We start from the raw sequence: 26,364 nt of genomic DNA on the forward strand, positions 1-26,364 counted from the left end.
AATTATGCTGCTACCAAAGTCAATTGCAGGTTGTAGCCCTAGGGCCCTAGGGTTGTAGCCCTAGGGCACTTTGCTTGTTTCACCAATGCAGTTCAGATACTGTAGTTGTGTTTAATGCCTGAACAGAAAACAACAGAAACGTGAACTATTTTCACTCTTTAAACCATATTTACACTTTCCCATTCTGTATTTTACTCTTTATCTTTTCCTTTTGATTTTGTGATTAGATTTCTACTTTAGGCAAACCAATCCATTGCTATAAGTAGAGCTATAAGAAATTTTTTGGGGAGCCAATAATAAAAAGTCTAGATTAATGAATAATTTTAGTTACAAGTGACGTACACACCTCTGTCCAGATATGGCAAATATGGGATCACACATATACGAAACAATATGGAAATGTTTCTGAATAAAGGCGCAGTATGACTAAAACATTATGTAACAATAATTTTAAATATTGTTTATACACATCCATGAAAAAACTGTGAAGAATTATGGACTTGTGAGAGCCACAAAACTGCAAACAATTTAGCTGAAACTGCAGAGGATGAAAATAATGGAACAATGAATTCTAAAGTCTCAAATCCTTGTTAAGACCCTCCATCTTTCAAACTAAACTGGATCACACCAAGAATCTCCTATCCCTTTATCCTGTTTAGATCCTCTAATCCCTCAGCCATTTTCCATTCTTTCTCTTTTTCTCATTTCAAATGGCAACTGTTTGGTTGTCCGGCAGTGGAACGTTGAGAATTTGTCCTCTCGACGAAAGGAAAGTAACTATACTGAAGAAAGGAAGAACAGCTTGACAGAGCCAAGAATGCTACGGATCTCTTTAAGTCCCATAATGAGATGTTTTCTCTGCTCGGCGCTTGTATTGACATGGAGACTAATGATTTCCACAAAGTAATAGATTGAGAGAGTAATGCGCAGGGGTGGGAAAGACAACACGAAGTGATTTAAGTCGAAGAGCAGCCAAGATGCTCAGTGCCTCTCTTTGTATGGGCTGTGAGGAACTTTAATGATATCACTTCTCTGGAGCAAACACACACACACACACACACACAGGCGCATTATTGCAGAGTTTGCATGTGACTTCAGAACCGACGTGGGACTTAGAAACTTCAAATTTCAAAGAAAACTTTATTAATAACTACAGAAGAGATCAAATGTAATACACATCTATATTTATTTAAGAAGTGCTAAGAGGTATTAAAAAAATGACAGGAATTGCATGAAACTTCCCTGCAGTTCAAGACCTTCCAATTAGGGACTAATGTTATCTATATTAACCCTTCGCACCAACCCTGACCAAGCTTTATTGAGGGAAGGACCAGGGGGATGGGGTTGCCTCAATAAAAACAGCACTAAAAAGCAATTACAGTGCTGTGAAGAAAGGGACTTGTCAGTAATTTGCTGTCTAAAACCAAGGAGATTGCAGGTCTGGGGCCGATTGGAATTCTGAGCCTGCAGTGCAGTGTGGGAAAAGCAGTGGGAAGGCAGGCACCACCCTTTGTGAGGTAATTACTGGAACTAGCAGAGGCCAGCGCCTGTCCCTGCTAATGATAACCCCGCTCCTCTCCCCTACTAGTCACCTTGTAATTGATACACCAAATCTCACTCAGGCCATGTCAATAATAATGCAGAAAAAAGATTATAACATAGTCCATGAATACAAAAATTCAACTGGTGTATAATTTACCAATATGACTATTTAACTTCAGTTCCCAGTTGTGTAAGAGCTGAAATACTCTAAAGCATTAAAAGAATAGGACACAGGAAAACAACCATGAAAACTTAGTGAGTGTTGTTTTGTGTGCGTCTGTGTGTGTTACTGAATTTACATACAGAGTCTGTTATTTGTAGTGTTAGTTGTAACAAAAAGCAGTTTCACAAGTTTTATTTTTTCTGTTAGCCATGACAGTCTTCTTAAACTAATTTGCATCCAGTTGCTTTTTAGGAGCCTCAAATCTGAAAGAGACTCGACTCCTGTTTAAATGCTAAGATCAAAAGGCCTTTGTGATGCTTACATATCAGTTACAACAATAGGTTCTTCTTTACTTCGGTTATTGTGAATTATTAGGGGACATGGCTGACTGCAAGTCATTTTTGTTTCCATTGACAGTCATGTCATCATTATGTGTTGATAAAACATACACTGATTTGATACCTCTATAAAAACTAAATAACAGAATACTTGACTAGGTTGATAATTTGACAGTTATATATCAACAGTTTTTTGAATCTTAGTTTCCTTCATTCATGCTGAATTTTGATTTAGAGTCATTGAATAAATGCAAATATACATATGTGTTTGTGTGTGTTTAGGTTTAGTTAATGTTTTCTGCCTGGGCTTTATTTTTGATCTCTTCCATGAATGAACGCCTGTGAATCTGACTGAAACTGCTGCTGGAGCAGCATGCGTGCTCATCCTACCTGCTGAACTGCTTTGAGCTAAAGAGCAGTGGAGAAGTGACTAATGAGTGATCATGTCTGTATCCTCCTCCCCGTCTACAGCCCTGGCCCACGGCGATCTGGGTGACCCCTTGTCAACCTCTAGTCTTGGCACCCCACCATCATCAGACCACATTTTATAGCAGCAGCATACCTGAACACACGGGGCTCCCTGACACACCACCAGGTACTAAACTGAGGAGTCAGAGCAGTCAGTCTGGTAATCAAATGCGCACGCATGCACTTGCAAATACACACCTGTAGACAAAGTGTAGTGCATTAGTACTCGCCCTTTCCCCCTCCCCACTCCTTGTTATCTCCCTGGTTTGACTAATGCTCTTTTGTAAGTACAAAGGTGGCAAAACTCCTTTGTTGGCTTCAACAATACAAACAGGCACTTCAAAAGGGGACAAGGCTGCTTTACAGGTGTCGCATCTTTTCTGATGATGGTTGTCCTCTTTAGAAATCTTGCAGATAACCCATCATCCTCATTCAAGGCAGGTGACATACTTTGCACGTTTCCCTCCTTGGCTGTAAAAGAGAAAACACACCACCATGACTGCCACGGATGCTAAGAGTTTTCAGCGTGGCCATTTAGTGTAAGGATAGAAAGGTTGTATTTTGCATGCACAGGGTTAGCTATAGAAGTGGGATTATTTTGTCTCACTACTATGTCTGTTTATCCAAAAGTGGCAAAAAGTGATTAGTATTGTGTGATAAACAACACATTGGGGAATCTTAATTTAGAATTTAGTGCCTGAAGTGTTGGATAAAGGTGTGAATGCTGTCAGGATTTATTTATTTAGAAAAGAAAGTGAGAAAGATTATCACAGGCCATAAAATTACAAGGCTAACAAGACAAACGTCACCTTACACATTTTTAGGTGGCAACAGTATTTTCATTAGGGTGTCATATTGGAAAATTGAAGAATTTCATCCATTTTTTAAAAAAAAATTCAGTTTTGCCAATGTTTTTCATATGACAAAAATAATCTCACTTTCAATAATCTTCCATCTGAATGTCGTAATGTGTCAAACATGTTGAAAAGATGTACTGAATCCATGGGAGTGATCTAATTTCAGACAGAAGGACACACAGACATCAAAAGACTGGCTTCAAAGTCAGTTACATAATGAAATGCCCACACACTGCACTCTCATTCGTAGTTCAGGTTTGGCCCATCACCTTCATATGGCCTATAAACAAGAAAAGCATTGAAAGCATATTCTTAAAAGCTGCGGCCTTTGTTTAAACATATTTCATAGAAAAGTGTTGCGCATCAGATAAGCTGAGTTTCTCTGGTATATCATAACTTTACTTTCTAACAGACTAAATAAGTAGATCATATCAGGGGTCAATATTCATCCCAGTTTACATGTTTGTTATCAGTGATTCTCATGTTCAACTGAACATCAAAAGGCTTTTTGGGAAGAGTGAAACAGACTCTGGCTGTAACCAAAGTGTGACTTCAGTGGGAGTATTTGCATCGCGTCATTTGAGTGTGGGCCTTTGCACCACTCCACTGTATATATGTCGCTCTGGTCTCTGGTTTTATTGAAATGCATGAAGTCGTCTGTTGTGAAAGTCAGAGTGAAACTCAGGATACAAAATGTAAAAAAAGGACATAGATTGTAATTAGGCCCATTGTTTCCCATTTATATGGTTATTGGGTGGTGCCACCTGCAGTCTGGTCGTGTCAAAGTTCTCACAGTCAGGATGCTATCTCTCTCTCTTGGGCTGCCATAGCCTCCTCTGGCAACTATCTGCTAACAATGTTCATCTCACTTGGGTGAAAAAGCTGATAGGTGGGTCTGGTTGAAGTGAAGGGCCCATTTCCTTCAGTGTTGCTGCAGGGTTGGTTTTTCAGTCCATCCTGTGATCTGTTTCATGTTTCGTACTTGTTTTTTTTCCTTTCTGATGGTGTTAAAAGTGTCAAAAGTCTAGGTGTGGAATGAGCGGCCGATCGTCTCCCAGTCACTGAAGTGAACATGATCCTGACTTACTCCTATAAGTTCATACACAGCACACCAAGTCTTTATTTATTTCCTATCATGAAGCATGGTTTAAAGGCTTTATGAATTTATGAATGTCCGAAAAAATAAGTACACCAAAAGAATAAGTTTTAGTCACAGGACAAGCAGTGAGAGATGGCTTAAAATATAGTTTGATGTAGGGGTGGACGAACTAATGAATCCACATGAATGAGAACGGAAGGGCATCACTTTTTGTGGTGCTTTCACATCGGAGGGGGTGTGTATCAATCTTTCTCTGTGATAATGGGGTTAGATAGCAGTGAGACCTGGCCTCTGGTGGTGACATTGTTGCAGGGCTAAAAGACTATCAGGGGTCCAGCGGCTGAGCCGAAGCTCCGGTGGGATCTATTCACATCCAAACCCTAATCTATCTTGAGATCAGGTCTTTCTCTCCAGCAAAGCTCCATATTTCCAAACTTTCAACACATAGATTTCTTTCTGTTTTCCAAAAAGCACAGTCGGCTTCTGCAGGCTCTCAAAGGAATCAAATTATTAGTGTAGCCTTATTTTTTCTTCTTTTTTCATATGACAAGTCTGTAGTCTATGTTTAGGCATCAGGGCTTAAATCTATTCTATTCATATTATACATATATACAAAGCATATGAATGCAGTACATTTTGTCCTTAAGAAATCAGTGTTTGGCTAAATTTGTCTAATTCAGTGGCCATTTAGTGCATTGCAACTATACATGAAAACATACTGATTGTTACTATATTGTTGTATGTGTAAGCTTATGTAAGCTTACGTACATGATTATCACTAAAAGAGTTCATAGAGGTCGTAAGACTTATTTTTTTGTGTTGAGGAATGCCACCTCTTTCAGTTTTGAGCCAAACTTGAATCACTAAATTATAAGTATTTATACTAATTATAAGAACCAACGGTTTGCATGTGAGTTTAATTTCTTTTCTCAATAAATACAAATGTTTTTTCCAGTTTGTCTCTTTCTATCAACATCACATTCCACAACCTTAAGTGCATTTAGAAAGAAAGTCATGACTTGAAAATGGTATGAATTTGAGCTTGAATATTAGAATTGCAATAATTCCACTGTTAGAGTGGTTGAAGACCCTGAATAATTTTATATACTTAATTCTCATTATACTGCCCTCTTCACATTCAAGTACTACAGATTTTATATGTATGATGGCCCCGTCATCATCAGCCCACATAGTGAGATGTCCATGAGCACCGGCTATCTTTGGACATACTTCTTAAGTCAGCCAAATCATTTATTACATGTAAGATTCAATCATAGATAATAAAACACAAGTTTTGGTTATGTTATTTTATTTTTGTGTTAAAGAGTTAACTTTTGAAATCTACTACAGGCAGTAGGACAAACAACACCTGTGCAGTCAGTGAAAAAACAGAGCTGAGGTAAAAAGGCTACAGTGTTACAAGTCTCACAACACTGTTTCAAAAATGTTTTTCTGCAAATATATACTTTTACATACTAATATGTACATAGCATGAAATAAATAATTATAAAAAAACATCCAATTTTAGAAATTCATAAGAAACACAAAAAAAGTAGTTTGTACAAAACTTTGGATTTAAAGAAAAAAAAAAAGAACATATGCAAATTGTCCACACAAGCAATTAACCACATATAAAGTACAGTAATTAATGCATGATAACAGATCTTGTACTGATAATGGTTGCTGTGTAGTTTACTAAAAATGATTTAAATGTGAAACTGGTTATGGCTGCTCCTCAATATTTTCAGTCATATTATAAAGTAAACATGGATGGGCATTTTTTATTAAAAACCGAGACCTATACATGCCTGAGACATAGCATTATATTGGCTGTAAACAATAACTCATCATTTACTTTACACATCTCTCCACAGCCGAGGCCTCTCCACAGTTGAGGCTATCAGTGAAATGGTACACAAACTTTTAAATAACCATGTTACTTTTTGACTTTTTGCCAACGTGCTCAGTAGTTTTACACTTTCCGAGTGAATAAATATTGTGTTGTATTTTTTTTGGGGGGGGGGGGGCAACATGAATCAATTTTGCCCTAATGTTTAGTGTAACTACAAAATGCATAAACAACTAAAATAACAAAACTCTATTTCGGTCTATTTGGTTAAATGGGAATTACTGGATGTAAGAATTAGTCAAAACTTCACATTTTTTCCAAACAATATATAATGTGTTTCTTTCACAGAAAGAATCAATACATGCAAGAATATACATATGACAGATAAACAAAAACACAATTCATGTAAGGACCTAAGCACTCACACACATATACATATTATCTTTACATAGCAGCATTAAAATAATGAAAGTATTGATAGTTTCAGTGATGCTGCTTGGTGTTTAGTTTGGGGAACAAAGAAGTCAAAAGTGAGATATGTCACATGAACAAGTTTTGGTCATCTTTTTACTACAACTGCAAATTCTACTGCATTATACCAAGCTTATATGATACAGCTTCGTTTGCGGTTTATTTGCCATTTGTGTTTTTCTCATGGAACATAGAGTTTACTTCTATCTGATCAACCATCAAAATAAAGAATATTATATTTATATAAATGAAACAAAATGTGGCTACATCCACATATAAATAACAGTTTCCCCTACATCCAGTCACATGTGACATTGCTAATACTGATAAAAACAAGGAGAACATGCTTCATATTTCTCAACAGGACACAAGTGCTGACCTTTCAGATTCGTTTGCAGCTCTCTGACACTACGGACACAGACAAAACAGGGGCTTTTCGATTCTTGTCTTTGGTCATACCTCTCTGTGTTGTTGTTCAAAGCATTGTTACTCTTAAGAAAAAGCTTCCAGTGTTTTCAGGAAATGTGCCGACTGTGTATAAACCCATTTTGCCGATGTTCAGTGGATGTAGCTCATGTCTACTCTCAGATAAAATTAATCATTTAAAGCAGATATTAATTTGTTAGCTTAAGAATTTGTGAATATGTAAACACATTACAGCATAACTACATTCACCCAGGTGCAAGTGCATTCTTACCTACTTACTCAGTAATGTATTAAACACTATAATACTCATTCACACACAACAATAATGTTAGTTTTCAGGTATACACATACATACTATTAATTCTGAGGAGGAGAATGGCTGCTGCCGTATCTCGTCATGTAAATTTTTGCGGCAAAAACAAGTGATGAAGAAACGGTGACATTTTCATTGTTTGCCCCTTTAAGACTTAAAAGCATTGAGAGTGCTGTACTATTCTCAACCAAAGTAACTACTTGTAACACAGAAGAAAAAAAAAAAAATCACCAATATGGTGTTTGTCATTTAGCCAACAATTCTCATTTTCTACATCATCACATAAGGCCCCTTTTCACCGCTACAGATATCAGCATTGTTGTCATTGCCCTCACAGTTCAGACAGGCGATGCTTTGTCACATCGGCATCTGCTCAGTTGCTCCACATGATTTAGGCATAGACAGGCTCTTTTTAGTATCACAGCACAAAACATAAGCCCATTATGTCTGCTGCTCGACTCTATGGACAGGTCAGACAAATTTACAATCTCTCTTAAGTTGTACAAAACTTCCTGTATTTGTTCTTCTGGCTCATTAAGTCTTTAAATTTTGGTGGAAAATGTTGAGAACCAGACAACCCTATTTGCAGGTATGCACGTCATAGACTCTTACACACTCCTGACAACTCACATAGCAGCACCAGTGGAAAATACAGTGACACTTCTCCTTTCGCTTCTCAGTCCGGGTATTGTGACCTCTTCCGCAGCACAGGAGGTCACACCCGTCAATGCCATGTGATGTCAGGTTGCAGATGCGATCACGAGTGCCAAAGGAACCGGTCTCAGGATTAGGGTCACAGAAATTGGGAGAGTTTTCATAATAAACCAGGTCACGCTCTGTGGGGGGTTTGAAGTAGTTGTATTTAGGTCTCAAGGTCTCCACCCATCCCCGGGACTCCTTATGTTTCTCCACCACCATCTCAGATGCACTGTCATACTTATCCTTCATGTAGTCACCAATAACTCGGAAGTCAGGTTGAGACCACCAGCAGGTCTTGACCTCACAGCTACCCGAAAGACCATGGCATTTACACTTCAGAAACATGTTGTCATTGAGGGACTAAAGATAAAAAAAACAAAACAAAAACAATGTGTTAATAACATGTGATACTTAAAAACTACTAAAAACACAATCAGCAAAAAAAGCATTGGGGAAAACTAACCATTCTTCCGGCCTCATTGTTATGGCGATTCATGGCAGAGCGTGCATCAGGTCGATTCTCCCTTGCATCAGCAAACTCCCGGGACACCATACTCCCAAACTCCACATCCTCGCTGCAACCACCCCACTTCCATCCCTCACCAGGTGGGCCCTTGTGGCGCGTGTCACATCCGCAGATGGTGGCTGAACCCTCAGCACAGGCACGGGTGACTGCAAATGCCACTCCCGCTGAGGCAATAGCATGAACAAATGCTGACTCCCGAGTGGCTGGAAAGTGAATTACACATATCTGTGAGACATAAATCATCTGAATAGTAACATCCCGGAGAAACGCCTCTGCAGGAGGAAATAATCATGGACGATCACATGAGTAATTAATTTTTAATGCTTAATGATTATTTTCAGAATCAAACTAATAGAAAAGTTATTATTGCTAAAGAATGATATAATTGCTGGAGAATGTAGGTTACTACTTGTTTACATCGCTATTTGCTTGTGTCTGGTCTTGTACAACTGGATAAGCAAATATTTTCCAACCCAAGCCAAAAAGGCGACATCAAACAACCTATACATACTAGAGTCCATTAATCTTAATGGCTACATGTGTTTAGGTCATATCAGCCAAGGTTTACCAGTGTGTGGATTCATTCAGCCCAGACATCAATCGTCCTGTCTTTGAGTAAGACTAGCAAGGCCTCTGTCTCTGTCTGACATAGCTAACTAATGACTCAGAGGGATCAGGATCTTCCAGAGAGATGAGAGGAAAAGACGAGGCTGACAGGTCTATAATTAAGAGACTCAATTAAGCTTTTGAAAGGTTGGAAAATGGCCTCACAGCAAGGGGACAAGCCATCGACACAGCACAGTGAGGGGACAGAAGTGTCCAGATATGAAGTACTGAACAACATTTCAGTGTTACAGAAGGGACGACATCTCATGCTTCAACATTCCCTGCTTTAACAAGATTCATTATGCCAGAAGCGCTGCCTTGGAAATATATACTTGTATGGTCTTGCACAATTATAAGAAAAGACAGAGAGAACAAGACCAAGAAAGGAGAAACACCAGAGGTAAACATGAAATGGACAAAGTGAAAGAAAGTCAAGAGTTAAACAGGGACAGTTAAAGATCAATAGTTTGGGAGTGTTTGTGAATATGTGTGGGAGACCGAAAGAAAGGCAGTGCATGTTTCTGGCCACAAAACAAGCATGACAGAGGGAAAGAAAGAAAGAAATGAAAAAGAGTATAAAGCTAAAGGGAATGGGAGCTCCTCCCTTACAGCAGGTTCCAACCAGTTTGAGGACTAAAGGGCATTAGAAACAATGATGCAAGAGAAAAGGTCTACTGGCATTCTCCACCACCCACCCAATATCACTACTGTATATGCACAAAGTTACTAATTTTCAAATGAATGCTACATGTGAATTTCAGCTCCCATTCCTCGAGTCCCGGTTACTGCATCTCCCACAGATCATTTCACTTGGATATTGTATTATGTTCTTTCAAATCACGGGATCTGAAAGCTGAAAGCACTGTCTAGGGTGATTCATTACATATCACTATGCATGATCTCAAACCAACCAAGTAGGAGCTTCATGTTTTTAATTTTCAAGTCATGAGTGAGTTGAAGTGAACCTCCAAGATGATAGTCCTACATCAATCTGAAATGTAAAAGCATTTATACAGTAGGTGCTAGTAAGAGATTGTGTATTAAATATTTCTCCTGTATATCCTATTCATTTGAACCAAGAATTAGATGTCTGTTTATTTAGAGTCTTCTCTGTTATAAAAGACTGTATTATAAGCATAGAAATATTATTTATTTAATATATCAATATCAATACAAAATGATTTCTTATGAGGTGTGAAGGAAAGTAGAACTAAAACAGAACCCAAAACATGACTTTAAAGTTGACTGATTACAATGATGCTGCTGAGTGTAAGTGGGGAGAAGGATCTCTGATGGGAAATTCAATAATTGGGTTGATTTCCAAATATTTGTGAGAATATAAAGACTCCCTAAGGCAAAGTAATTCAGCACTTGAAATAAATAATATGTGGAGTTCAATACACTGTAACAGCATTTACTTTACCTAAAAACACCAGCTCTTCCTTTAGTTGAGCTGCTTTTCTTAGTTTTATGACCAATTTATGGTATTTCAGGACACTTCATCTTTGACAATACTCCTCCACCAAACTTTGCCAGACCCTGGCAGGCCAAGTGGTCCCTACAACCTGCTGGGGGGGTTGAATCCCCTATTGTGCTGCCACTGTCACGCTGTGTTAGTCTCACAATGGCCCCAGATATTTTATATGAAATTTGCCCTGGCCAGTGATTAGTGGGGACCAAGTTAAGTCATAGCAACAGAGAACTATGCATTGGCTGGACCCTGCTTGTCGGCAGACGGGGAAATCCCTATTCAAATGGTTTAATAAAACAATCTAAAGGGCGTGTGAATGGGGAAAAGCACTTTTTCTCCTGCTTAATCTCATGGTTGCGAAGATATTGTGCTCTGAGCACAGCCCAGCAGGGAGTGGGGCTAAGGTCCCTCCATCAACTCCATTTACCACACCCCTTCTTTCTTTCTTGCCCAGAGTTAATGATATACTGGTGTGCTAGTTTCCCTCCCCCAGCATGGACAGACATATGTCTCATGAAAAGCAGAGACCTCTTAGCTCATCCTAAATAGTTACACTTTCTCATCCTCAGGTCGTAGGTCGTAACCCACATCCCCTGACCTTTTCCCAGTTAGTTGAGATGGAACTCAGTAATTTAGGTTAATTTATGAGGTGGATTTCCTGGTAAAGAGTATTTGGAGAGGGCAAAAGTACTTACAGGGAATGAAGGTTAGATAAGTCAGACCTATTACATTATTAAACCTCCAGATGTTTTACATATTATGTAACAGCAGCTTCCTATGACCCCCCATTTTAATTTAAAACAATATTCCGTGTATACCATGCTACACCTATGAAATTATGACTGTCCAGTTCTTGTTGCACTTACTCCAAAACTGGAACCCGATTATATTCACGTAGTAGCTAGGTGTTCTGAAAATACCAAGAAAGCCAAAACAGCTCTGGGATCAGCTCTGAGTACTAAGCACACCTGTGTAGCCTTCTAATACCTTTCATCACAGGCAGATTCCAGGAGTGCATGTTTTGACACTTTAGTTAATGTAAATTAATGAGTGCTGACGCAGACATAGCCCAGAGGTAGGGCTCATGATGGGTGTGGAGTGAGAGATAAACATAGAATGAGAATCAGACCATGTGTAAGGAAAAGAGAACATGCACATGAAAAAGAATATGTCCATATTAAAAAGTTGAATAACTGCAATCTTTTACAGGTTGAGAATGACAAGGATTAGTATGAGCGCATTGAATAAATACATTTTTACATGTATCCATCCCAGTGTATGATCAAATCTGGCAAGCGCTTGGTCATGCACATGTATTTAAAAAGAGGCTGTAATAAAACTGTAAAATATCTTTTAGCTCCAGTTTATATTCATTTGGCAGAATTACCTTTTCTCTTTAAAAGTCTGTGTTTTTCATTATTCTAGCTTACTGCTTAATCCACCTGTGTAAAGCAAACTAATGTTGGTGGTGAAGGTGAGAAGAAAAAGGGCACTGATAGGACTAACTGATAGGAACTAAGCTTCTGAAGCCAATAAAGGCACCGACTCTTCCTTTCAGCTTCGTCCTCAAAAAGGCCAGAGGAAACCAACACACAACAGCCTGAATTGCAGACAAACAGACACCAGTGAGGACAATGGCTCTAGTGCACAGACAAACACAAGCATCAATCAAATCCAATGAAATGGAAGCCCTCTCCTACTAAGCCCTATCCCCTTAGTCACTCTCCTTGGCCTTCTGACAAAGGCACTTAATCCAGCCACTTTGACCTCTCACATTATTAAGGGCCTCAGTGACCTTAATCCAATCAAAATGATTTACTAAAGCCCAGTTGCTGCCTCCTCTTCCTACTCAGTATCCCTGCAATTTAGGCCTGTGAGGGAGGCAATGGGAGAGATGTGGTGGCATTTTGCACCACAAAAGGGCATGGATTGAGAACCCCTATCGTTAGCCACCTACTTGAGCTCAAGCCTCTTCTATTAACTGGCTCAGGAGTTTATTAAAAGCAATTGCCCTAACTAACCTCCACCCCCCCATGTTTGCATCTGTCTTCTGTAAACTGGCTCATTCTCAGTTTTGACAGTTTGAACATCTGCAAGAAGTAGCTTGTTAGCAATGAGGAAAACTCACAAAAAACATATTAACTATTTAAAGCAATACTATGGAATATGAGGAAATACACAACTTAATTTCTTGCCTAGAGTTAGATGAAAACAAAAATAACCCTTCATGTCTGTATGCTAAATATGAAGCTAGTCAGCAGTTGGTTTGCTTAGCTTAACATCTTTTGTAAGGTAATTCAGAGGAAACAGAACAGCAGAACAATCTCAGGGGATTCCCTCCTAGGGAAAACTACAACAAGACAGAACTCACACATCTTAATTGTGTACATTATTTCATGCAAACAGGCTGCTCAGAGCTTGTTCAGTCCAAAGTCTATTTGAACAAGGATTTGAATGAACATAATGAATGATGCTCAAAGAGAGTGTAGAATAACTAATGCAAATATAAATCATACAGAACACTGCATTGTTAAAGTAGTTTTTTCTGCAGTGTGTTGCTCTTACATATGTCATATTTTTCCACTGTAATGTGGAATTTGCAGTGGTTCTTGCTACAGTAATTGTACTCTGGCTTGTTCATGGTTTGCACTGTTACAAACGCCACAGAGGTAACACATTAGTCTGGTGTGACCTTTAAGTGGTGACATAAAAAAATGGGAATTTTGGGTGCTGGAAACAACCTACATATGGGCAGTGACAGTGACAATGGTGGAAAAATAGCAAGACAGAAAGTCCTTCTGTCACAAATCAGTTTGCTGTGTAACATTACCTTTATCTAACACTGGTCCAAAAATGGCCAGGTTGTCATTGATCGTGGTGCAGTTCCAGCGTCGACCCCTGAACTGGTGCTGGCACTCCTGGATGCCAATCTTTACCCCCTCAGCCACACTGGGCATGATTTCCACATAGTTCCGACAGAAGCGCAGCTGTTTGGGCACCAGACCTGGGATGCTGCCACATAGAATAGGTTGAGTACCCAATGAAGAGTACTGGTGACCAACTGCTAGTGACCTACAAGGGAAGATGAAGTCATATTAGTAATTCATAACTGCATCTTATCTTATCTTTCTTTCTGTCTTTGTCTTTACTGCTGTACTGCCACTGAAGTTGAAAAGTGATGTCCCTCATGAGGTGGAGTATAATTTTATGTCTGCCTATTGTTGTGTGTGTTTATTTGCTTTATCAGATGCTACCATTAGGCATCAATTCCTTATCCCTTCAACTACCCTTTCTGCAGACACCTGGCCTTTGTGTGCATTGAAATTGCAGCCCTGCTGCCACAGAAGCAGTCAATGTTTCTGTCTAAGATGAAAGTCCACAATGCATCTAGAGGTCTTCATAGACCTTAAGCTGACAACTTGGAAAACTACACCTTGTTATTAACTGTCCACACACTTAACAGGCCTTCAGCTTAGGGTAATAAGTGTGCAAACCCTACACTGAAACATCAGAGACTGTATTAAGAGTAACACTGAACCCAGCCCCCTCCTTCTCCTTTGAGGACAGTAGTCTGGGATACAACAAGTGCAAACTTGGTTCACTGATTACATCTCTGCCTTTATTGCTTTCTCCCTGTCTCTGTCTTTTTTCTGTGTTCTTTCAATTAGCACTTTTAGTATCTAGTAATCATAGAAATTGGACATCCATTGTACTATTGTATAATATGTACTTATATGTATTTACATTTTGAGCTCTTTAATAAAGGACATATATCAGTGTTTTAAGTTAGATAAACTACTGTTTTTCTATAAATTCATGACCTCCTGACCTGAGCTGTTTTTTCTTTTATTGAAATGTCACCAAATTTAATATTTTGACTGCTTGATTATTTAATAGCAGAGCTCTTATTATTTTTGGCAAATGCCCTGCAAAGTGGTTACAAAGTAGATTGTTGTCAATCAAGACAAGTCCTCATTTCACATGAACCTCCTATTAAAGCACGATTGTTGGCAGCAGCAATCTGATGATCCTCCACTGAGAGAAATGGACTTCATAACACTTACTCTTTTGCGCAAAGGCAGAGCCAGAGCAGGTGTTCAGTCAGCTCACTATTTGCTGACCTGCTCACTGTTATTCAAGGACTAATTGCTGATCACAACAAGATTACTAAAAATTCTGACACTGGCCTTAGGCTACTTTCTTTAGAATCCCATATCCCAAGAAAAGATCTCAGCAGCCAAATGACCCCTGGCTAACTGCTTCTGCTTCTGGTTTCCAGCATGTTGACCTTGAATAGCTCAATTATGTACTGAAATTATAAGGCAGATTTTTCCATTTTTAAGATCACACTTAATTGTTGTCTGTCAGATGTCAAGGTGTGTGTAAGTCATCAACTGACCTGGTAAGTGAACTATACTTTAATATCCCCAAGCAAATGTCAGAGTTATGTGTCAACACTTGTTTTAACAGAATTTCTTGCTTAATTTCTGCAGAGTATGCCGCTCTAGTTAATCATAAATGAGACATCCAGTAAGGAAGCAATGCCAAGTTGAAAATGACTCCAGAGGAAAACGCATTTGTCTGCAGTTTGTCTGCAACATACTGGTGCTAGTAAACAAGGGCACTCCTATTACAAATCGACCTCTCTTTGGCCCTTGTCAGTCTATGCACCCTGAAGCACATCATTATGAACAGTAACCTGAGTCCACATCCTAAACTGGTGAAGATGTTTTGTTTGGCCCCAAACATACACATACAAAGCAGACATGCAAAGACACTGAGATGTTTACTAGGACTGAAGAGAGGTGAAAACAAGTGCCACAGGTCTGCAACTAGTAGTCCTTGGTTTTTAACTTATTCGGATTTCTTTTTTCTCCACAGGGAAAAAAGTGGCATCCATGAGTTTCTATCACCTTTTCATCAACTTCATTTCTGAAAAAAGATTGGTGAATTACCAAAATGTATTTTAGCCACAGAAAAAAAAGGTGCTAAAATAGCTCATATCAGTTCCTATCAGTGCAGAATTGAAATACAGAAACTCATTTGTCAGGTGATTTGCTCTGTTAGAAGCAAAAGAGTTTCCTCTTGGCTGGAGTCTTTAATAAGCTTTAGTGCTCATCAAGACTACACCTGTAAGAGGCTTTCTGCACACCCTTCTGCTTGGCCATTTTCTTGAACCATGTCATACAAAACCATCATGAGTCAATGTGCTTAGGTATGCTGGTGTATGCTCATGTATGTGTCTGTCTGTGTCTGTTGGTGGAGCTGAGTAATCCAGGCCACCTCTTCCTGTGTTAGGAAAGGGCCTACAAGAGGAGGGAGGGCATGTTCCACCGGAATGATTTATGATTTTCATAAAGAGCTATTGCATAAAAAACAGTGTTGTTAGATACCAGCTCCAACACATATTTAAACATAACTGCTGGTTATATGCTTCTGCCTTCAATCTCTTGAATTCCTTCATAAAGATCAATTTATCTGCTCAGATAAATTGGCCTCCAGAGAAACTGATGTTCAGTATGACTGGTAAAGGAACAGAGCATTCAATAATGTTAAAATGTGATTTTGCCAGATGAACAATTCTCTAGTGAAAACAGTTAGAAATAAATACTTAAGCAAAACATATATCACTTATAATTTTTACCTCAGTACAGACCTTCCCCCTCTCATCTAAGTGTATCCAGAGAAGGTTTAATGCATATTTCAGCAAGCCCAAGCAGGGTACCTTAGAATTACCACTTGTGGGCCCTGGGGCCTTGGAGCCGACTTTGACATCAAGAGAATATGTTCAGGAAAAGGAATGTGCGGCAAGCTTTCACCTCCAGGTATTTATCTTCTAAGGTGGGGTGGACTAAGGAAGGGGTTGGTGGGGTGGCGGGTGCAGCCTGGCTATGTCATGGCAGGTTGAGAAGAGACAGACATGAACCATGTCTTAGTACAAATCCATATCCCCACAGACTGCTGTGGCACAGAGGTTGAGTGGCGTGCAGCTCCAATTGCCACTTGAAGCCAAGTTCAGGAGGTTTTGTCAGCACAACATCCTGAGTTGCTTTTCACAGAAACAATAGCTCTTAGATAGCTGACATGCTGTTTGCAAATGAAGAGGTAATGCAGGCTTACTGAGAGCACACCAAAATGAACCACATTATTTCACCTGGGATGAGTTGCCACGGAATAAAAAATACATCAATCTTGCGAGCAGAAAAAAGGCTTCATTATTACGTCAAGAAGTCAGCTCTGAGGTGACTTCATATTCTGCAGTCAAAGACTGTTTGTATTGGGACGAATGATTCAACAAACTTATTCCAGTTATGTTTACGCTCAAGTAACTCTTCAATCAGTGACCTGAGCCAACCTACAAAATCAAACCATCAACACAGAACTTAGTTCTTGACTTGCTGCAGGGTTTTCTGTTATGATAGAATGGAAACCTGCCTTGCACTGTGTCATTCATAACTGGCTGCACAAAGAAAAAAAGAAATGGAAAAAAAAAAAACTACTGAAGATTGAAATTCAGTGTCTTTCCTTGCTCTGTTTGCCAGTGTACAAGAGAAAAACACAAAACTCACTTGTACCACAATCCAACAAAAATATGCTAATATCAAATGCAAAAACACAGTAAATATACTAAACATCAACTGTGTTCTAGAAGTATTAACTGTGGCTGCATGCACTAATGTTTAGAAGCAGGAGTGCACTGATTTGGATCAGGTTTTTTGTTCAGCTCTCAGTCCAGAGGGCCTGCCGTTACATCAGGATTTCCTTCCAGCTGAGCGTGTAATTAGTTTCTCATCAGTTTTACCACCAGGGGACCCATAAAGAGAAGTAGACTAGGGTACATCCGATATCTAAGCAACCCCAAATATTAAATGACTTATTTAAATAAAAAAATGTTTGTTTAGAAAGAGATTTGTGATGATTTATGTATACAGATCAATGTGGGGCATTGTGACACCTGACACGAGCTCCTCCTGAGGACGTGACAGATAAAGAAAATGTGAATATATAGTGCTTATACATTCTATAATTACTATGTCTGCTATTTCCTAAATATTAAGGACAATAGGCTTTTGTATCAGTAATGTAATATCTCATTAGTTCACCCTCTGCTGTGACTCACGGAGAGAAAGAAAATACTAGTTATTGAGAGGCTCATGAATGTTAAATGATGTCCTCAGGGGCAACATAATTGATGAAGTTTTACATTATTTTTTAAAACTTCTGGAAAGGGAAGAAACTGATGAGAAGAGAGAGGTTCTGTATTCATATATCCATATCCACGATATACATGACAGCAAATGCTTCTAGTCAAGCATGAGTACTGTGAGTTTGCTTTTTAAGGCTTTAGTTATGAAAAAATCATCCCAAATGTGATGAGAAAACTAGAATGATTCTGTTTCAAATGTTGCACCAGTTATATACAGTGGGTCACAAATGATGGGAAATATATAAAGACCAGGTTATGCATGTAAAGTATGCATTACATTACCAGTATATGTAAACAGAAATAACCCGAAACTCTGATCAAGATTTTACTGACTTTGACCTCCCTCATATAGGTACACACATGCGCAGAATAGAGCGCGCACACACACACACACACACACACACACATATATATAGAAGCACACAAACTTTGCACCTGCCTCATCCTGGATATGATTCTGAATTCGCTCTGGGTCCAATTACATGGTTCATACATAAAATGACATGTTTAGCATTAGAAATAAACATATAACGGAGATAGAGACGTTTAGAAATACGCATTTTCTTCAGTTAGTTTGAATCTATAGGCTACAGGTCGCTTCTCTCCTCCAGGTGTAAAATTAAAAGTCCTCATTTTGGATTACACACGCGTCTAAATGTCAAGATATCACCTGCACCTCATATAACGTTAGTTTACCAGCCCGACGTCCCTCAATCCTGGAACACTTAATCCGCCAGTCCACCTAAATATTCCTGCTGCTGTCAGAAACTAAATTAACAGCACTCACACACTGACAGAATCTGCTCATCAGAAATTATGAAAATAAACTTACCACCAAATGGGATAACTTGCCATGACATGCGTAAGCCCACTGAGCAACAGGAAACATCCAAGGTATATCATCCTTAAAGTTTCGCAAAACATCTCCAGCAGAAAGCCTACATGCGCGCTCATACGCGCACCGATTTTACCTGAAGAGCAAGAAAAACGAATCTGCACTGACGGATTTTAATTTCTATCTTCCAGAAAAACTGAGGGCGAATCTATCTTTCGCGACTAACGCGTGGCAGAACCCGGCAGCCAAATATTAAAAGTTAAAAGCCGCTTGCTTTTTTTTTTTTTTTTTTTTTTTAGGACCCAATCAGCAGGTATTGCCAAAGGGGGAATTGTGATGATATGTTCCTCTGTTGCCTGGTCAGGTAGTTTCAACTCAGACACCAGAATGAGCTAATTTTAAGATGTGTTTCAGTGCTCATTGAGAATTGGTCGCATTAGCATGCAGTGTGTGTGATATATAATGTTGTTTAAAGGAGAGAGGGAGGGTCTGAGGGGTTTTAAATAGACATGGGAACCCCTGTGGATTGCGTAGCTATAACAACCTGTCCGGATTTCACTCCCTGGCTTGAAGCTTCTAAAATGCAGAAATAAATATGTGTGAATTGCTTGAGACCATCATTAAGGTCTCCAGTCTTTTATTTGTGCCTGTTTGCCATGAATTTAAAATTAGAAGTTTTTTTCCCCCCTACGGAATGATGAATTCCAAGTGATCTGTACAGACTAGACTAAATTGCTATTAGATTTTTTAACAAACACATTCCTAATGATTTGGCCATTCAGCCTATTTAATTTATTTAATCGGTGAAATTAAAATATATATTTATATTTGATTTTCTGTCATTGCTATGTAGATTTTTGAAATGTATACTATTATTGTTAAAAAACCAGTGATACCAGTTCTCATCATAAAATAAAAGGTCACACTTTGAGCAATAATTAAAGGGACCAAACCGTTTTTCTAATAGGCCTGATATCACCTGATACACTGTAATAACTGTGTGTTCGCAGCTTGAACAGTCTAACTTTAAAGCTGCCTATTATAAGCTGTCAGATCGTTTATTCCAACGAAAATATCCGACAAAATTGGCTGCACCACTGAGTTTAAATGGCAGACTGTCTGTTTTCCTTTCTCAATGTCAAGTGGCTGTTGATAGCTGATCTAATAGGAAGTGGACCGGTCTCTCCATTTACAGGCACTGATGCTTATCTGGAGATTAAAAAAAAAAAAAAAAAAAAAATCAGTCCTAGTTGTGCAACATCAGTGACTAATAGAGTTGGATAGAGGAGAACATGAAGACAAGTTCTAATTTTAACGAACACTTTTAATCAGTTGAACCGCTTAGATTGTTGAATGATTGTTTTTAATTTTATTAAAGTCAACCTGCATTAGGCCTATTATTTAGCATTATGTGATAGTGATAATAAATCAGTGTTTCAGCAGGGATCTCTAGACCTTTTTGCTTGCCCTGAAAAATGAAATGTTTACACCAGGTGGGAAAGAGCATTTATGGCCAAAATCAGGAACAGCCCAGTAAACTGACTTAATGAATTAATGAAGCTGCTTTTTTATATTGCCTTTGAGAGAAATTAAACTCTTCTCTGTAGGATATGTATAGGGCAATAACAGTGCTGCGTGTAATGAGCCCAAAGTGCATTGCATGTTTATACATTTAACAACAGTAATATTTGATTATTTGCAGGATTTTAATTTTAAAATTTGTATTTGAGTATGGTACACAGCTTTGGCTTTTACAAAGTCTGCTGTCTGAGTCTACTCTCTAAATGATTATGAATTACAGTGATTCATACCCTGATCCTTTCCTCTCCACATTCACTTGTCCATTTGTTCATTAACTTGTCCTTGTGCTGTGCAGTAGGCCTATTTATTCAGTCAAGTCTGCCATCATCCTCGAATTACCAAAAAGCATTATTTGCTCCATTTTAATGACTTGTAGCAAATAAAACAGGATGCACACGTCCTAAAGCCTTCATAGAAAGCATGAAGACAAGATGTCATCTCCATCTAGTGGACATTATTGCACACGACAAATCAGCAACTTTTAACAAAAAATCTCCTTTGGCATTTCAAAGTAAAAAAATTGGATGAAATTTCTCAAATGTGTCTGCTTCTTTCATATACAGTGGTGCAACACATCTGCTCAGTTCTAAGGTACCCATTCTATGCTATCATAATAAATGCATTAAACATAAGACCAAACATCACTGCTGATACAACCACTTCTGCTGCTACTAATACTAACACTACAAAACAAGCGATCAAACAACAAATCTGGAAGACCAGTCAATAGTTTAAATTATGTAAAAATGTAAAATATTAGCGATCTATGACTGCATATTGACTCTTGCATCTAGCAAGGACTTAATAGTACACATTACGAGAGGCTCTTATTTGTCTATAGCACCTCCCTGAGGGTAAAAGACTGAGGGTAAACGTGCGAATGCAAAGGGCGAGAAAGATCATTTATAAGCTTGGAAACTTTGCTTATTACATTGAATTTATATTTCTCACTTGGATGCATCTGCGGATTTCCTATAGTTCTAAGGGGAAAATCTGGAATATGTGAAGGCCTGAAGTGAGAAGTTAGAGCTTTTATAAAGTAGGTTCTCCTTTTTTCTTTGGTATATATTACAAGGCTGTATTATTTCTTGTTTTGACTATACTTATATTAACTGTTCTTTAGATATTCAAGGATCTCATTCTGTCTATGTAAAATACTTTGATTTTTAAAATGCTATATAAATAAATTTGATTTGATACAGCACCAGAATGAAATGTATAGTGTACACAGGTAAAGTGCCAGAAAGCTGCTGCTTGACAATAACAAGTGTGTGTGGAACAAATTCAACCTCCACATACCATATATATATCATTGAAGTTTCATATAAAATGATCACACAGTGAATAAAGTTTTGAAAAGAGATCTATTCAGCAAACATAAACTGTTTCATTTCACCTCCATAAACACATTCTGGTCCATCCAATCAGGTTTTTCCCTGTGTGCAAACATGAGCACATCATAGCACCTCTGTGTGCCCATGGTGACCTCACTGTGTTGATGATGTCATTTAGCAAAATGCCATTAGGACCAAATCATGCCTGACAAGGGAGTCTTGTCATTGCTTGGCATCACAGGGCTCAGTCAGACTCTCTCTGTTTGACATAACGCAGCCACACTAACATCATACTATATACAAATACTCAATTAATCACATTTTCATTACTTCACTCAATTTCCATGAATACTTTCCTCATGTGCAATAAAGCTGTTAATGCCCATTTGTGCATTCAAATATCCTAACATACAACAAAGACAAGAAAGATTTTATAAAAGCAGCTAGTGAATTTAACACTATAACATCTGTCGTGTACAAATGTGACAGCACCACTAGATGTCAGCATTGTAATGAAATTATGATATTTGCTTTAAAGAATCTCAATTGGAAACACATGTGATCCATACTTAATATTGTTTGGTAATTTCATACTTTAAGGCAAGGTCATTTATATGGAAACTTTCAAACGCACAGCACAAAGAAAATAAATGCATCAGAGCATTAAAAAATACAGAAGAGAAATAATTACCCTAAAATAGAGAAAAATTTTATATAATACAATAAATATAAATAAAATGTAAAAACAAATTGACTAGAAATAAGGTAATAGCAAATAAATGCTATTGGTAGGAAAGAAACCTGAAAGAAAAGCTGAGAATTGTAAAAACCTACACTTCATCCGCTCTCCAACTTTATCAGCTCTGTTCTGTTTTTCCTATAAATCCTCTTGCCTGTAAATGCTCGTTAAAAACAAATGATGTATAACCACCTTTCTGTGAGCTATAATCTTTTCAAGACAGAGGGAGGAGAATTGAGCCTCTATAAGTCACGACACACCCAAGAGCTCACACCTGGAAACAACTCATCACTTTCCCCTTGTACTTCTCTGTCAGTCTCCAGACATGAGAAACAAAGCAAAGGGTCTGCCTCTACTTTGACTTTATCTTCAGGATGGGCATTACCACAGGCGTTGACGTCCCTATCTTTCCTGCTCGCCTCTTGGCAATACAGGGTGTAAAAGGCTTCAGATAAGAGAAATCATGGGAGAAAACTTCCAACTTTTAATGTAAACTGTCCTGGTAGTTTCTGAGATCAAATGTGCTGTTTTTGAGCTGAGAACACGCCTAGAACACATTATTCACTGTAGAGTAAGCCAGTTGAGTATGAGAATATTCAGTCCTGCTAAGCAAATGACAAATTGAAGGAAAACTCTGAGTAAGTGGAGAAATAAAACAGATGGAGCTGCTTCCACACACAGGGGTCACTGGTTTGATGAAAATGACATCAATCACATGTAATAGCCTTCACAGTTACCAGATCTCAGCCCAACTGAGATTTCAGACTGATGTGCTAGATAGAGTTCATCATCATCATCACAAAAACACCAGTTGAATAACAAGAGGATCACAATACTGGATATAGAAAAGAGAGAACAATTAAGCTTATTATCAAATGTGACCTGACATTTCAAATCCTAAATTTAGCATGCAGGTAGAGAAGACTAAAGGACCGAAGACTGACCCCTGCTGTACTAATGAATGCAATGGGTGTTTTAGGGTTCACAATTCCCTTTAGTCACACAAATGTAGATTAAAATACTAGCTCCCCAAGATGAAAAATGTTCAGATAAGACTAGTCATAAGTCACAGTATGATCTAAAAGCAGTAAAGAAGATAGTTTGGTTTTATGTAGTGTAAAGGAGTTACAATTAATAGCTGAGGACATAAGAAATAAATGGTTGCACCTGCATATGCAACCTGTTGTCTACAACGTCTTAAATTCTATGGTGGAAGTCTTTGGTCACAAGGTTTTTTCTCAGAGGGACTCAGATGTTTGTGCTAGCACTGAGGTCACATATTAAACCAGTCAGACAAAGCTCTGGAGGTCACAACACTAGAATAGACAACACAGCTTTAATTACAGGAACAGTCCTGTTTTCTATCAGCTGCTAAGAAAGAGCAGAAAGTCTCCACTTCTCCACCTTTCTTCAATCTCCTCTTCTCTGGTCTTTTCTGCACAATGACACTTTTCTCTGGGTCAATCCAGGTCACAATAAGTGCAGAGGGAGGCTTCATTGGCTGCAGCTGCTCAGCTGGACTCTGTCTTGTTTCATTAATACTAACCAAAGCAGATCATACCATTCCATCAACACCACCTGTTGGTCAAGAGCATGACCCATTCACTATACATCTACCATATCGTCTGCTTGCGTACAGAAACCTGTACTTTCCTGGCTTGGACTCTTCACGTCACTACTTTTACTGTTGAGACTGTGAAGATGCTTTCTCCAGTGGAATTAAGTCAACCTGGATGAATGGCCATGTTTGTTCAAGTGCAAATAGAAAATTGCGATTCTGTAAACGCCATTCAAACAGGGTGTTTCACAGGTTGCTGGGAAACCAGAGTGGGTGGTATGATACAGCTCTGGCAGTAAAAGACCTGGTAGACTGTCATTTATTATTAATGTCAGATAATACTGCCATCAGTTGCAAGACATGAAATGTAATTAATGCTTGAAAGGGCAAATGTATTTGATGGTGCTAACAAATAAGCTGAAAGATATCTTTGGAAACACAACACAGGCTGAATTTTACCCCATCAAGCACTTCACCTTACATTTCCTCTCACAGTTACACAGCAGAAGCAGCTTAGATGTGCCTACTTAAACACTTTCAAGAATCGACAAGCCCAGTCATGCTCAAATACAATTTGGCTCAAGTGTGTCATAACATATCAATAGAAAATGTGCACAGACCATAAATTACATGCCGCAAATGAAGCACTGGGATTAAGAGCCACTGTGGTGTTTTTTGCAGCAATGTTTTGGTTTCTGTACAGAGGGTGGATCCAGGAGATGCTACTATCCAACAGTTGTGTAGTCTTCTAAGCTGTGTGGTTATCTTCGCTTATTGTTCTTAGATTAGTTTTTGTTGGAAATTGTGATTCTTTTTTTTTTTTGGCTCCTTGCTCTCTTTTAGCAATATCTGATTTGTTTTCTTTTGTTTTCTCCCTTGGGTGTGAATGAACCAACACTGGAGGCTAATTTTGCTTATACTGAGGTTTCAAAAACAACAACTATCTCTCCAGCCCCTGAGAACTGCAGCACATGGTGCACCCGATGCCTGAAACAGCAGAGTGGCGCAGACGCACCGTCAGCCTCCAAACCTAAGCCACAAATTATGTCTGGTACATGGAAAAGATCATGTGGCCCTGCAGCGGAGTAAGGATGGTGAGAATGAGACGTTTGGTGGTAACTGGGTTGGGATTGGACGGATACGATTTACATTCCTCTCCAGGGATGTGATATCAAGACAAGGTCAGACCAAGGCTAATACATAAGCCTCTGGGGAGAGGGAGGAGGTATCTAAACCTTTGCTCTTTATTGAAAATGACTATTTTATGTAAAGTATAATGCCATATTTTATTTAAAATCCACATGTTGCATACATTTCTGAGATACAATGTGTCATTAAAATAATTTATTTAATCTTTCTAGATCTGTGATTTTAAAGAAAAAGTCTTTAATTTAATGTTTAATTTTTTTTTAAATGTATTATTTTTCAACTCTTTTCTCTCTTACATTGACACGAAGCATATACCTTACACATGGTGATTGTCAAAAATATCTATTGTATATATTAATATTTTGGAAGAATTTACTCTCCTTTCATGGAAATATCTCAAACTCCATCAACATCCTACAGCACATTCCATCTCATTTGAACAGTCAGTGCACAGACTAACCTCAATGCCCGGAGGAACTTCATTTTGATTGCAAAGAAATGCAACACTTCAGGCTAACACTCTAATCTGAAATTGTATTCTACTCACACGTGGAACTGAAATAAAGTTGACTTTTCTACACTACTTAAGTGTGACTTCGGCTGGGACATTTGATACGTTTTTTTCCCAGTGGATCTTTAATAACCACATGTAAAATTCATGTAGTTCCTTAATATATGCATGAAAGCTTCTGAGAGAGTCACAAAGGCAGAAAATGGTAGATGAGGCTAAGGTAGTATCTCCAACATCAGTGAGGGAAATATTCTTGATAGCCTAAAGAGATTAGTGCCCATTGCCAAGCAAATTTCAGCGACCACCTACAACATTTACGACAGCCCTCAGTTCAACCCTCATAGGAGCCCTGGTAAAAAACCACACGCTTTTGTCCTCATCACAGTGTTCTCTCCACAGCAGAATGAAACAAGCCCTGTTTTCTTGGTTGCTGGGTCTGGGAAGAGGGGGTGAGTGTGTTTTAAGAAGGGTGTGGGAATCAATTATCCCACTCAAGAGATATGCAGGACCGGTGGGTATTGCTCGGGATTAGTGTCCATTCTTGTCATGTACTGACATACCCTCCCGCTGATCTCCTTAAAACCAGGTGTTATTAAGAAGCAAGGCCCTCACTGGGGGCCTA

At 38.6% G+C, this 26,364-nt stretch overlaps 1 protein-coding gene across 1 annotated transcript; it reads right to left on the reverse strand.

Annotated features, from left to right (window-relative positions):
- Positions 1-6,155: 6,155 nt before the first annotated feature.
- On the reverse strand, positions 6,156-19,103 carry wnt3a (wingless-type MMTV integration site family, member 3A). Its single transcript, XM_026314638.1, has 4 exons — positions 18,868-19,103; positions 13,659-13,900; positions 8,689-8,954; positions 6,156-8,585 (listed from the first exon to the last, which is right to left on the reverse strand). The coding sequence occupies exons 1-4, from the start codon at positions 18,987-18,989 to the stop codon at positions 8,106-8,108; spliced, it is 1,110 nt and encodes a 369-aa protein (XP_026170423.1). The 5' UTR covers positions 18,990-19,103; the 3' UTR covers positions 6,156-8,105.
- Positions 19,104-26,364: the final 7,261 nt, after the last annotated feature.

The sequence above is a fragment of the Mastacembelus armatus genome, chromosome 17 (genome assembly GCF_900324485.2).
Source record: "Mastacembelus armatus chromosome 17, fMasArm1.2, whole genome shotgun sequence".
Lineage (NCBI taxonomy): Eukaryota > Metazoa > Chordata > Actinopteri > Synbranchiformes > Mastacembelidae > Mastacembelus > Mastacembelus armatus.